The sequence below is a fragment of the Mobula birostris genome, chromosome 24 (assembly GCF_030028105.1).
Source record: "Mobula birostris isolate sMobBir1 chromosome 24, sMobBir1.hap1, whole genome shotgun sequence".
In the NCBI taxonomy this organism is placed as follows: Eukaryota; Metazoa; Chordata; class Chondrichthyes; order Myliobatiformes; family Myliobatidae; genus Mobula; species Mobula birostris.
In genome coordinates, this window is record NC_092393.1 from 54,975,178 (window position 1) to 54,989,751 (window position 14,574).

At 45.8% G+C, this 14,574-nt stretch overlaps 1 protein-coding gene across 3 annotated transcripts; it reads right to left on the reverse strand.

Moving 5' to 3' along the window:
* Positions 1-783: 783 nt before the first annotated feature.
* arl16 (ADP-ribosylation factor-like 16) lies at positions 784-14,571 on the reverse strand. Of its 3 annotated transcripts, XM_072242632.1 has the most exons (5): positions 14,337-14,525; positions 10,747-10,804; positions 8,850-8,966; positions 3,854-3,969; positions 784-2,302 (listed from the first exon to the last, which is right to left on the reverse strand). In XM_072242632.1, exons 1-5 carry the CDS (start codon positions 14,402-14,404, stop codon positions 2,125-2,127), a joined length of 537 nt encoding a protein of 178 aa, XP_072098733.1. In that variant the 5' UTR covers positions 14,405-14,525; the 3' UTR covers positions 784-2,124. The 3 variants fall into 3 exon arrangements, with proteins under 3 accessions (XP_072098733.1, XP_072098735.1, XP_072098734.1); XM_072242634.1 differs by lacking the exons at positions 10,747-10,804; positions 14,337-14,525 and adding an exon at positions 14,555-14,571; XM_072242633.1 differs by lacking the exons at positions 10,747-10,804; positions 14,337-14,525 and adding an exon at positions 10,638-10,705.
* Positions 14,572-14,574: the final 3 nt, after the last annotated feature.

A 14,574-nucleotide genomic window follows, 5' to 3' on the forward strand; every position in this document is an offset into this window, starting at 1 on the left:
ATGTGTATCTGCTGTTGGTAGTTCATCCTGATTTAGTCATTTTTCATTCTACCATCCATGACTCTGCAGTCTATGTAACCTGAGTTTTTTTTCTTCTCATTATACTTTATTTCTAATATACAGTAAAACTGATTGTTGCTTGTTTGTAAGTTCTGGTAATGGGATATTCTGCCAAACAATGTCTGTTTAAGGAACCATCATTTCAACAGTGTCTGAGAGTCTGGTGCCAAGGACTGGAGGCGTGTGTATGGTTTTGTTGCTGTTGCTTCTGTTCTGCGACTGAACATTGTAGGGAACCTGTACTGATGCGGGATTGTGTGGCGCACTGGGCTGCCCCCAGTGGATTCTTAGGGTGTGTTGGTTGTTAATGAAAATGACACATTTCACTGCTGTAAGTGTTCCTGCACATGTGATAAATAAATCTGAGTGTTCTGTATTTTTAAAGACTTTATTCATAATGTATAGTAAATACGATTGTCATTTTCTCCATTATACCATTGATTTTTCAACGTCTCAATGGGACTCGCATTTCCACAGACAACGTAGCTGTGGAACATTGAGGAGGCTGTTACGCTGGGACCAGCCCCTCAGTATCCAGTGGCTGCAGGACACTGGAGTGGCGACCTTCCCCACAGAGCCTTTGTAATGTCTGCACTGAGCTTCAGTACGTCTGTCTGCACTTGCTCTGGTCACAGCATTTGCTTGTGCGTGTACTTGTATTGGAAGACCAAGTTTCAGGCAAACCAGCGTGCATCTTTCATAAAATTAATCTTTCAGCAGCCATTTTTATTTAAAAATATATATTTTAATATATGGTAAATACAATCAGTACATGTCATCTTCCAGCATCTATGGAGGTCAGGAATGCGAAAGAGGGAGAAAATACTGAGGTCTATAACTACACTATGAAGTCACAGTGGCTACAGTAACATGACTCTTATTACTGACATAAAGTATAGACTAAATAACAATGTAAAGAAACTCATGCCTTTATTTCATGTGTATATTATAAAGTACGGTGGATTCCAGTTAATTGGGACAACAATTAATCGGGGCAGCCACTTGTTTGGGACAACTCTTAAAAGACAAAAACAGCTGGGATTTCCTTCCTTTATTTGGGACACTATGCCACTTAATTGGGGCAGGAGACCTTTACCGAACAATTTCTAACTAGCATCAGTTGTGTGGGTGTTTCTATTCAAAAAGCAGTGATTTTTGTCACTGATACTTGGTGAGAAATAAGCAGTAAGACAATTCAGAACTGCTTTGCTCACTGTGGGTTCAAACATTCAGGCTTGGAGATGCTGTAAACAACCAGGAGTGAAAATGAAACTATTTTACTATTTTAGTAAGTTGAAGGTATCGACAATCATCTTTAATGTTACAATGAAAATGATTTGGAGGATATAATCAGCAACAGTATTGTATGAAGGCAGTCCAACTGCGCTGACTTTGTTCATTTACAGTCTAATCAAAAGAATACACCTCTGCACCTCACTGGATGAATTCCTCTGCTGATAGCTATTGGGAACAGTTTTATAGTACCATGGTATTATTGGTAGTATTCTAATTTGGCCTATTTCATTTAAATACACAATTTATCTTTTTCATACGTTTTTAACCATTTCCATGAAATTACAGCTAATTGGTGCAGTCGTTACTGGGCCAAAATGTACTGGTCCCAATGTGTCCCAATTAATCGGAATCTGCTGCATTTTGCAATGCAGAGCAAATTTATATTTATTCTTTTAATATTTATTAACTTAAAACCTATCCATAAACATGGGTAATTATTACAGAGAGAGCAAGCATTAACTATAAATACAGGATTTCATAATGATAAAGCCTAACCTGTAACTAGAATGATGCAAATCTAGAGTCATATTTATAGTGGAGCAGGAATGATTAATTCTGCCATTCTGTTCTAGTAAGCTGGAAATGTCTTGACATTAATGCACTTTTGTCCCTTACAAGGCCGAATACAATTCAAAAATCACAGGCTTGTGCCATTGTACATAGTTCTCAGATACAGGACATTCTGAGGGAGCCATCATATCCACTGCCTCTGGGCTCCTCTGAGCTTTTGAATGGCTGGTTTGGGGAAAGGTGTGATGTTGACTGCCTTCAGGACAAATTTTTCCCCTTGAGGTGGGAGTGAAGCCACTTCAAGACCTGGTCCAGCCCTTCGCCAGTCTGTGCGCTCACCTCCAGCACACTGACTGCCTGCTTGGCACAGGCCAATACGTCATCCATCCTGAACAGGCTTTTCATTTCTATCAGGGACATGTGGCAGGGTAGATCACTGAAATGAGACAGTCGAGTTACTCCCCTGCATTTATAATGCAGCAGAAACAATCGGTGATTATTTCAATTTACTTCATCCCCCACCTTCAATCCCAATTGTTTGTGTTTCTTCCCAAAAGCTGCAAGATAAATTGCCCTCCGCTGTTTCCGTGATTATGGAGAACTATAATGTATGGCCTCAAATATTCTGCTCTAATCTACCCTTCACTGAACCTACTTAATCCCATCTTTCCCACCACATAGGCATTGGAATTGGGTTGTTATTGTCACGTGTACCTAGGTACATTGAAGAGCTTGTCTTGCATACTGATCACACAGATCAAATTATTACACAGTGCACTGAGGCAGAACAAGGTAAAACAGTAACAGTGCAGAATAGAGTGTAAAAGCTACTGAAAGAGTGCAATGCAGGTAACTGATAAAGTGCAAGATCATAAAGCTGTAGATTGTGAGGGCAAGAGTCCATCTTATCAGACTTCTGAATGCACCTGATGCACCTGTCTTTGAGCCTGCTGGCACATGACCAGTGGGAGAGGGGAAATGACGAACGTCTGAGGTGGGTGGACTCTTTGATGATGCTGGCTGCATTACTGAGGAGTATAGAAAGACTCCATAGTGCGGAGGCTGCTAACTCGTGGGTAAGGTGCAGATTAAGCTTCTGTTCATGTAAGAAACTGAAGCACAAACAAGCCAGGCACCCCTTGAGAAAATTTTGCATGATTGAAGTTTTGTCCAGTCATAGAGTCATGGTACACAGCCAGGCCCTTCAGCCCATCACATCCATACTGACACATTTCCCATCTGGAGTAGAGTACAATGAAGCTTGGCAGCCCTCTGAGTAAAGAAGCCTTAGCTTAGCACAAAATAGTCAATCACATAGCCAGACCGGAGTCCCAGCCACACAACAGGCCGACTCCTTCAAACACTGGACAGCACTACTGTCTTGGCGCGACCACCTCCCACTCCAGGCTCCAATGCTGCTTGTTATCCTGATGCACATCAGCTCTTCCTGTGAGAACGTGGTGACTTTTGCATTCAGCAACCACTCAGACTCTCAGCCTGCCTGACCGAATTAGCAGGACAGGCGCAACTGTGGCCAGAGCTATTCTGACACAGTAGTGTTGAAATGATAAACACACAAGATTCTACAGATGCTGGAAACCTTGTAGGAACTCGTACAAAGGTGCTGGAGGAACTCATCAGGTCAGGTCTTGATGAAAAGTCTCAACCCGAAATGTCAACTGTTTATTCCTCTCCACAGATGCTGCCTGACCTGCTGAGTTCCTCCAGCACTTTGTGTGTCCTATTATTGAATGGAGTCTGATCTGTTCTATTTAGTGTAAAGCTGGGGGAGGGAGGGGGTTGAGATAGTTAGAATACGATCACGAGGCCACCCAGCAGCCAATGGCCCAGGCCAGCACTATTTGCTTTTCAATGAAATACAACCAGCAGGTTGTGTATCATGCATTCTCTCAGTGCCCTGCCCTGCCCGGCCCACCTTGCCACATTTGAAGACAGAAGCTGCCAGACTGCTTGGGTCTGTACTTACACTTTGTTGAAGAGAATTAGGACCGGAGTTTCCTGCAGTTGCTCAGCTGAGAGAACTTCGAGTAGTTGAATACAGGAGGAGGAAATCTGGGTGGGATTGGCAGCATCGATGACAAACTAGGGAGGAAAACATTCAACCCTGTAACGAGGCGGTGAGCGAATTGGTGTGTGACACAAGAACTTGCAGCTCATCTTCTGGGGAGGGACAGGCTTGTGCTCCCTGCCTTGCTGAGGAGCAGATCCCGTAAAGAATAAAGGAAATACGGAGGATGACTGGCAATAATATCCTAGCCTGCCCCACAAACTAGAGCTACAGGCCAACCGTACGAAAGGAAATGAGCCCTCCGTCTTCAGTGGTTTTAAAGAAAGCAACACTATGGCCAGTAGATTAACAACAGGTACAGAGGGGATGCCAGGGGTAAGTTTTTCACACACAGAGTGGTGGGTGTGTGGAATGCACTGCGGCAATGGTGGTGGAGGGGGATACATTAGGTTTTTTTAAAAATAATATTAAGATAGGTACATGGAGCTTAGAAAAATAGAGGGTTATTCCAGGCAGATTCGAGAGTAGGTCAGCACAAAGGGCCTGTAATAGGCTATAGATTTCTATGTTCTAACACAGATCAGTACAGCACATTCCAGGCCCTTTGGCCCATAATGTTGTGCTGACCAATATAAACCAACCCCACTATATTAATGTATTGTTTATTTATTTATTTTGTACATATATTCTTATCGTGACTGACAATGTATTGCACTACTGTTGCTGCAAAACAGCAAATTTCATGACACATGTTAGTGATAATAAACTTGATTCTGATAAACCATCCCCATCTTTCAGAGCTCATAACCCTCCATTTTTCTCAGATCTATGTATCTATCAGTCTTTTAAACGTCCCTATTGTATGAGCCTCGAACATGATTCCCAGAAGGGTGTTCCAGGCACCCACCACTCTGACATCTCCCTTAACTTTCCTCCACTCATCTTAAATGGACATCCTCTGGTATTGGCCATGGCTACTCTGGGGAATAAAAGTGAAATTATTATCAAAGGACATGTATGTCACTATTTCCTACCTTGTGATTCGATTCCTTGTGGGCATTCACAGTAGAACAGAGAAGCACAATAGAATCGATGAAAAACTACCCCCAAAGATCGACAAACAACCAATGTGCAAAAAAAGACTAACTGCAATAAATAAATAATAACCAGATTGGACGTTGGTCTGGGACGTTTCTCTTGCGTTTGCAAGACCCTGTTGCACATTGATGATGTAAAATACCGTAGGCTTGTTTCCTTTGTTTGGTGGTGAGACAGGCAGCGTGGCAGCTGCGTAGCTTTGGCTGTAGCGAGGACGATGCCACAAGCCATGGGCCCGCCTGCTGCTGTAGTCCAGATGAGAAAATGCCAGAGGTGGCGTAGTGTGGTGCCCGTACTCAGTTGTGGGCTGGTCTCTCCTGTCAGTGCTGCCCTCCAGTGTTCAATCAGAGGATCACCGGGAACTGTGCCAGCGCTCGGTCAGAGGATCACCGGGAACTGTACCAGTGTTCGATCAGAGGATCACCGGGAACTGTACCAGTGTTCGGTCAGAGGATCACCGGGAACTGTGCCAGTGTTCGGTCAGAGGATCACCAGGAACTGTACCAGCGTTCGGTCAGAGGATCACCGGGAACTGTACCAGTGTTCGGTCAGAGGATCACCGGGAACTGTACCAGCGTTCAATCAGAGGATTCCCGGGAACTGTGCCAGTGTTCTATCCGAGGATCACCGGGAACTGTACCAGTGTTCCATCAGAGGATCACCGGGAACTGTGCCAGTGCTCGGTCAGAGGATCACTGGGAACTGTACCAGTGTTCGGTCAGAGGATCACCGGGAACTGTGCCAGCGCTCGGTCAGAGGATCACCGGGAACTGTACCAGTGTTTGGTCAGAGGATCACTGGGAACTGTACCAGTGTTCGGTCAGAGGATCACCGGGAACTGTACCAGTGTTCGGTCAGGGGATCACTGGGAACTGTGCCAGTGTTCCATCAGAGGATCACCGGGAACTGTACCAGTGTTCGGTCAGAGGATCACCGGGAACTGTACCAGTGTTCGATCAGAGGATTCCTGGGAACTGTACCAGCGTTCAATCAGAGGATTCCCGGGAACTGTACCAGCGTTCGATCAGAGGATTCCCGGGAACTGTACCAGCGTTCGATCAGAGGATCGCCGGGAACTGTGCCAGTGTTCCATCGGAGGATCACTGGGAACTGTACCAGTGTTCGATCAGAGGATCACTGGGAACTGTACCAGCGTTCAATCAGAGGATCACTGGGAACTGTACCAGTGTTCGATCAGAGGATCACCGGGAACCATACCAGTGATCACCGGGAACTGTACCAGTGTTCGATCAGAGGATTCCCGGGAACTGTGCCAGTGTTCCATCCGAGGATCACCGGGAACTGTACCAGCGTTCGATCAGAGGATTCCCAGGAACTGTGCCAGTGTTCCATTGGAGGATCACTGGGAACTGTACCAGCGTTCAATCAGAGGATTCCCGGGAACTGTACCAGTGTTCGATCAGAGGATTCCCGGGAACTGTACCAGCGTTCGATCAGAGGATTCCCGGGAACTGTGCCAGTGTTCGATTGGAGGATCACTGGGAACCGTACCAGTGTTCCATCGGAGGATTCCCAGGAACTGTACCAGCGTTCGATCAGAGGATTCCCGGGAACTGTACCAGCGTTCGATCAGAGGATCGCCGGGAACTGTACCAGCAATTTGCAGGAATTATCGCTTAGGATCTTGGACTGTATATATGTTTTTTTTGTGAGACTTTGTTTCTCTCGCTCGCTATTTTGAATGTGCTCTGTATGTTTTGCAACTTGGCCCTAAAGGAATACTGTTTCATTTGGTGGTATCAATGTATAGTTGAATGATGATCAAACTTGGTCTGATTTAAATAAAGTGTTTTTCTGTGATATCATTCTGGAGGAATGTATCCTTTTTTTAATGCGTGCATTTCTAAATGACAATAAACGAGGACTGAGTGTCCTCATAATCTAATCTAATCTAAACATAAATTGCAGAGTCATTAAAAGTGAGTTCACAGGTATTGGAATCAGTTCAGAGTTGAGGTGGTTCAAGAGCCTGATGGGATGCAGAGGTGCTGGCTGTCCGCTCTACCCATGCCTCCCATATTCTTGTACAGCTCCATCTAGTTATCTCTCATTCTCCACCACTGCAAAAACTCCTAACTTGCTCGGCCTTCCCTCAGAAAATATGGTCTCTAATCCAGGCAGCATTCTGTGGAGATAAACCTGTTCTGCACCCTCTCTCAATCTTCCACATCCTTCCAATAAAGGTAGAAGTTAAATGTCAGAATCCCAGGAATGAACAGAACAAAATTCGAACTGTTGGCGGGTGAGCAGCGTCGGTAGAGGAGAGTAATTGTTCACAGCTTGGGTCGAGATCCTGCTTCAGGGCCGACTTCACCTTCACCTCGGTCTGCCTATCACCTACTGGCCCCTGTCTGTAGACCAAGGCTGTGTGCTTAACCCCTTCTCTACTCACTTCACATTTATGACTATGTGGCTAAGCACAGCTCCAATACCATAGTTAAGTTTGTTAGCCAAATCAAACTTCAGCATATAAGAGGGAGACTGGAAATCTGGCCGAGTGGTGCCATAACAATAACCTCCTACTCAATACCAATAAGATCCACTAGCCAGTCCTCATCAGGGGATCAGAGGTGGAGAAGGTCTTTAAATTCCTCAGTGTTAACATTTCAGAGGATCTGAATTGCATCCAGGAAGTGCCATTAGAAAAAAGGCACCCCTACTTTCTCAGAAGTTTGTGAAGATATGGCATGTCATCTGAAACTCTGACAAACTCCTATCGATGTGGAGAGTATATTGACTGGCTGCATCACAGCCTGGGATGGAAACACCAATACCCTTGAATGGAAAATCCTACAAAAAGTAGTGGATACGGCCCAGTCCATCACGGGTAAAGCCCTCCCCACCACTGAGCACATCTACAAGAAGTACTGTCGCAGGAAAGCAGCTTCCATCATCAAGGACCCCAAGCGTGCAAGCCATTCTCTCTCTTTACTGCTGCCAATGGGAGCCTCAGGACCCACAGGACCAGATTCAGGGACAGTTATTACCCCTCGACCGTCAGGACCCACAGGACCAGACTCAGGGACAGTTATTACCCCTCGACCGTCAGGACCCACAGGACCAGACTCAGGGACAGTTATTACTCCTCGACCATCAGGCTCCTGAATCAGTGGGGTAAATCGGCTTCACTCACCCAAACACTGAACTGTTCCCGCAACTCACCTTCAAGGATTCTTCATCTCACGTTCTCGATATTTATTGCTTATTTACTTTTATTATTGTATTGTTCTTTTTCTTTTTGTATTTACATAGTTTGTCTTTTGCACATTGGTTGTTTGTCTGTTGTGTGCAGTTTTTCACTGATTCTGTTGTGTTTCTTTGCACTTACTGTGAATGCCCACAAGAAAATGAATCTCGGGGTTGTGTATTGTGACGTATACTGTATGTACTTTGATAATAAATTTACTTTGACCTTTGAACTTGGTTAACTGGATGAACCTGAGTCCCGAACATAACCAAACAGCTTGTTCACTCCAGGAAAGCTGAGGTAACAAGAGATTGAAGATGGGCACCAGTAGGTGATAGGTAGACCCAGGAGGGATGAATGATGAGGGGCAGATAGAACTATTTGAGAAGAGGGGAGAGTGAAGATGAGGTCAGCCGCTGGAGGATGTTAGACAGGAACAGAAAAAGGCTACTCGTGCTAGAATCTGATAAATAAGGAATGTATAACTACCCAGGGACACAGGATTTCCTTTTCCCTCTCCTGTGCCTGTTTGAAAAACAGCTGATTAAAGATATGAAATTCAAGAGGAAACCAGTGCCTGGTCCACCAATCCAGGGCTGCTGCGTGGCTGTCGGGGAGTGGAGAGAGACCCACACTGCTCATACTCACTATCACAGCTTCAGAGTCTTCGTAGTAACTTGGCCAGATAGGCCCCATGCAGCCTCCCAGTTCTCGAATAGTAATTTTCCTCTTATTAATCGTGATATCAGTTAAGTTTGTGCCCACCTGCAGGTAAAGGAGATTAAAAGTGCATCAAATACAACGAGAACATGGTAAGATTTTGTTCTGAGATAAGACCATAAGGACATAGGAGCAGAATTGGGCCACTTCCCTCATCGAGTCCAAGCAGCAACATTTTATACCCGAGACCCTTTGTTACAAGACTGTCTAGATTCTAGACAGGGGTTCCCAACCTTTTTTTGTGCCATGGACCAATACTGTTAAGAAGGGGTCCATGGACTCCAAGTCTAGAAGAACGAATATTCCATCATGACTGATTCATTACCTCTCTCAAACCCATCTCCTGCCTTCTCCACACAACCTTTAACACCCTTACTAATCAAGAACCAATTGTCAAAGTAGATTGCATAATTGTCATAATTTTGCAGTTTAACTTTCTTACGCCTGATTGCATTTTTATTACCTATAAATTGTTTTTGTATGGCCCCAAGTGGTTACAGTTTTATTATTCTGGAAACTTCTTGGGCATCACATTATTAACAGGAGCTATCTGATCGGTTAACTCTCATCGACAAATCTTGAATGGCATGCCTGCTGTCTCGGGTATAAGGAGAGCAGAGCACGTTGACTCACCACCTTCATTCCCCCTTCTGTTCCCAATACCCCACGTTCTCTTGGAGATTGTGAAGCAACAAGTTTTATGTCTCATTCTTGACTTCTACAAGAATCTTGGATAAAAACATCAGAATTCAATACTATCGACCACTGCTTTAAATATACCCAATGACGTGGCCTCCACAGCTGTCCCTGGCAATGGATTCCACAGATTCACCACACTCTGGCAAAAGGAATTCCTCCTCATCTCTGTTTTAAAGGGACGTCCTTGTATTCTGAGGCTGTTCCCCCAGTCTTAGACTCCTGCACTACGGGAAACATCCTTTCCAATTCGGGTGTGGAGCTACTCAGTCTCCTGTGTCAGTAACACCACTGACAGACACACAGTTTTGTAGGTTTAAAGTGAGAGGGGAAAGACCTGAGCAAGTTCTTCACACAGATGGTAGTGGGCATATGGAATGAGCTGTCACAGAAAACAACATTTAAAAGAGATTTAAGCAATAGGATTTAAATAGTTCAAATACTTAAATGTGGATAGCAAAGGTTTACAGGTCCAACATAGCAATGGGACTTGGAAAGGCACCTTGATTGGTGTGAGCTAGTTGGGCCAAAGTGCCTGTTTCTGTGAATCTATAAACTTACTTGTTGAAACATTTCACACAAGACTTTTACAAGTGGTAGGTAAAGATCACTTGTGCCCCAGTGATAACGCCCAAACATTTACAGATAACTTTCTCATCTGTCAATTCATACAGGATATTTATTATTTTATTGAAATGCAGAGCAGAACAGGCCTTTCTGGCCCTTTGAGACACGTCGCCCAGCAATCCCCCAATTTAATCCGAGCCTAGTCACAGGACAATTTGCAATGACTAATTAATCTACCAACCGGTACGTCTTTGGACTGTGGGAGGAAACCAGAGCACCCGGAGGAAACTCAGTAGTCACGGGCAGAATGTAAAAACTCCTTACAGGCAGGGGCGGGAATTGAACCCGGGTCACCTGTACTGTAAAGTGCTGTGCTCACCACTAGGCTACCATGCCAAACATCGATTGCTGGGTTCAAATTTTCACCATGATGTATGGGAAAAGTATCATTACCTTGTAAACCTTGGCAAAAGGATATGGATTGTTGACATTTTATCATTGGTATAAAAGAAAGCTTTGTAGCAGATTTGCTACTGAATGCATCGAACGAGTTTGAGCATACCGTGGGGAGTGTAGGTGGGAGCCCGTCAAGTTCACCAAGTGCTTCTTTCAAACTCATCTCTGCACATTGATTAAGGATCCAAAAATGAAATAAATATTGAAAATTGCTTTTAATATAACCATAAATGTATCCACCACAGCCTTAAATCTTTCAATGAAGTGACTTTTGATAAAATCAAGTGGCAATCTCTGGCCATGTAGCAGTCAATCATTTGCCCTTACTGAGGCCCTATGTTGGTCAGGGTTGACCGTGAATGTTGCGTCCCGGCCGTCTGCGTGATACACAAGCCAGCAAAGTTCAACGTGGAGAGCGAGCTGTTGCCCGTGTAGCAGGCTCCCCCTCGCCACGCAGCTGATGAATCCAAAGGAACAGTAAAGACCGAAGCAGTTTGGCACCAGCGGTGTTGCAGGAGTTGCCAGTCAGCGTCAAACTCAACGTAGTACAGCCCTAGGGGCTGGCAAAACCGTGATGGACCCATCCCACCCCAGTAATCACCTGTCCAATCTCCTAATGTCCGGCAGGAGACACAGAAACATTTCTGCACGGACATCCAGACCGAAAAACAGCTTTTTCCCAGGGCTGCCGTGCAACTGAACAATGGCCCATTTCAGAGTTGTTTGTTTTTAATCCAGTTGTAAATTAGAGTCACTCTAAAATAACTCATATGTTATTTTAAATTTTGTCATTCTGTTTTTACGCTATTTTGCACTACAGGTACAATCTCATTGTCCTCAGCACTGACAGTAAAGCTCTGACTAACTAACCTAGGGACCCCAGCTCCAGGGTTTGAGTGGGTACAGCCACAAGGCAGTGTAGTCTCCTCCTGGATGAGCCGCCAACCATGGCTGATGATCCCCATCTGCCCGAAGCCACTGGTTTTAGGCTGCCACTATAAAACAAGCTTTGAAGCAGGTTTACTATTGAATGCGGTGAATCAGTTCAATGCCTTTGCCCCTTCTCCTGTCAGAAATGGTTCCGATAGGCTTCGTAGCTAAGGTACGTGTGAAGGCCAGGAGTTGGACTTGGTTGTCAGAGGCTATTTGAGATGTGTGCCATTGGGAGCATTTAATATTCAGTGGGAGCTTATCCTTGCTTAGTGGAATTGGCCCATGGCATGAAAAAGGTTGGCAATCCCCTCTCTATAACACTGATGATGAGAGAAGTACTATGTATACGTATATTTCCAGAAAATCAAGTAAGTGAAAACTGAAGTCCGAAACAAAACCAAAGAATACGGGAAACTCCCAGCAGCTCAGGCAGCACCTTAAGAAAGAGAACCAGAGTGAATATTCTACCTTCTAGACCAGAGGTCTCCCCTACATTGGGGGACCCACTTCATTGTGCACCTCTGCTCCATCTGCCAAAAGCAGAACTTCCCAGTGGTCAAACATTTTAATTCCCATTCCTGTTCCGACAGGTTGGTCCATGGTCTCCTCTTGTGCCAGGATGAGGCCACCCTCAGAGTGGAGGACCAACACCTTATGTGCCATCTGGTAGCCTCCAACCTGATAGCATGAATACTGATTTCTCCTTCTAGTAAAGAAATGTCTCCCCCCTCCCCTATTCCCCACTCTGGCCCTTAATCTCTTCTCGTCTGCCTATCATGTCCCGCTGGCTCCCCTCCTCCTTCCCTTTCTCCTATGATCCACCCTCCCTCTCCAATCAGATTCCTTCCTCTCCAGTCCTTCATCTTTCCTACCCACCTGGTTTCACTCAGCACCTTCTAGCTATCTTCCTTCCACTCCCCCCACCACCTTTTTATTCTGGCATCTTCCCCTTCCTCCCAGAGGGGGGAGAAGATGGCAGCGTGACAGCAGTGCGCACGGCAACTTCGGTGATGAAATCTGTTATCTGTCAAGTAGGGGACCGTGCACAATTCTGATTTGATGGAGGGGCTGGTCGGAAGCTCGGAGTTTTCGGACGGATGGACTCAGTGTCGGCTGGGGTCGGCTGCTTCCAAGGTATCGGCAAGTTGACGGTGCCTGGAGGTTTATGGAGCGAGTTCCTCCCTTTTTCCGCCTGCTATCGGGGACTCAGGAGTCGATCGACTCAGGACTTTGAGACTATTTTTTACTGTGCTCATGGTCTGTTCTTCATCAAATTATGGTATTGCTTTGCACTGCTGTAACTATATGTTATAATTATGTGGTTCTGTCAGTGTTGGTCTTTGGTCTGTCCTGTTTTCTGTGATATCACTCTGGAGGAACATTGTATCATTTCTTAATGCATTTCTAAATGACAATAAAAGAGGACTGAATGTTCTCATAATGTAATCCTTCCTAGCGCTGATGAATGGTCTCGGCCGAAAACATCGACTGTTTATTCATTTCCAGAGATATTACACTAGATTTCCTGTACTTTATTTTAAAGAGATGTAGAATTGAATCAGTGTACAGTATTTTAAAGACCTGGGGAAAGGGTCTGAGTGCCGGGCAGCTATTCAGCCAGGGGGCACAGTACACAGGGGTTGCCCGAAGAGGAGTGGGCTCTGCTGACAAGGGGATCACCTCACGAGGGTATGCCAGGTAGCCACAAGCGAAAGGAGCTGCAGAGAGATGTGGAGTCTGCCCAACACATCACAGGAACATCCGTCCATGACATCAGCATCGACAGAAGGTGCTGTCTCAGAAGGGCAACTTCTGTCCTCAAAGCAACACACATACACACACATTGGAGGAACTCTGCAGGTCAGGCTGCATACATGGAAGTCAACACACAGTCCACGTTTCGGGCTGAGACCTTCCTTCAGGACCGGAAAGGAAGAGGGAAGACGCCAGGATAAAAAGGAGGGAAAGGAGAACAAGCGAGAGGGTGACGGGGGAAGCCAGCTGGTAGGAAAGGTAAGGCTGGAGAGGAGAGAGAACTAGGGGAACGGGTCACTCAAGATCCCCAGCTGCCAGGCTATGCATCTTCTCACAGCTAGAGGTTCCCGAAGATGAAAGTCTCACACCACCACGTTTAAGATTACTTCCCTTGCCTATCAATTTCTTAAACCAACCGACCCAAACACTAGTCACTCTCTCAAAGTAGCACTTTGCACCACAGCGGGCATTGTTTGGTTCTAATTATGTCCTTCCTGAGATAACCCTCTCTTCTGCACACTCCCATCAGGTTCTACCTCGCTGTTGTAAGATTATCCTAGTACAATCAGAAGGACCCCGATCCTCAAATCTACTTCATTGTGACTTTGCACCTTCTTGTCCACCTGCACCGCACTTTGTCACTCTAACACCTTATCCTGTTAATGTTTACCCTGTACTACCTGAATACTCTGTAACAGAGCGATGAAATAATGAGTACGAATGGTAGGGAAAGCAAGCTTTCATCTGTACCTCGGGACGTGCCGATAATAAACTCCTTACCAATCTAATTTTGTGTAATTTAAGTATTTTTCTTGTGAATGTTGTGTATTTGACGCTCTGTGCCCGTGACGCGGCTGTAACTTTCGTGGCCCTTGCGCATGTGACAGTAAATTTCAGTAATTTGCGGCAGTGAACACGACGGCCGGCTGAGAGCCAGGCGACACAGAGGTGAGGGCCCAGTGCAAAACCCTTCCCCGATCCCAACGACAGACTTCGACCGAAAGGATATTGTGCAGCGCTTTCAGCAGCAGCGTCTTCCCCACCGCCGTCGCCCCCAGTAGCAGACCGAGGCCCATTGGTGCCGGCCCGTTCCGGTGCCCCGGGAGGGTCCCTCACTCGTCCCGCCCGCCCACCCACGGCCGCACCGAGGATCCGCCAGGGGCCTCTCGGTCGGTTGCCCGGCAACGGCGGCGCGCCGTCACCGGACGCCATGCAAGAACGCCTACCTTGCGTGTGTATAGGCACA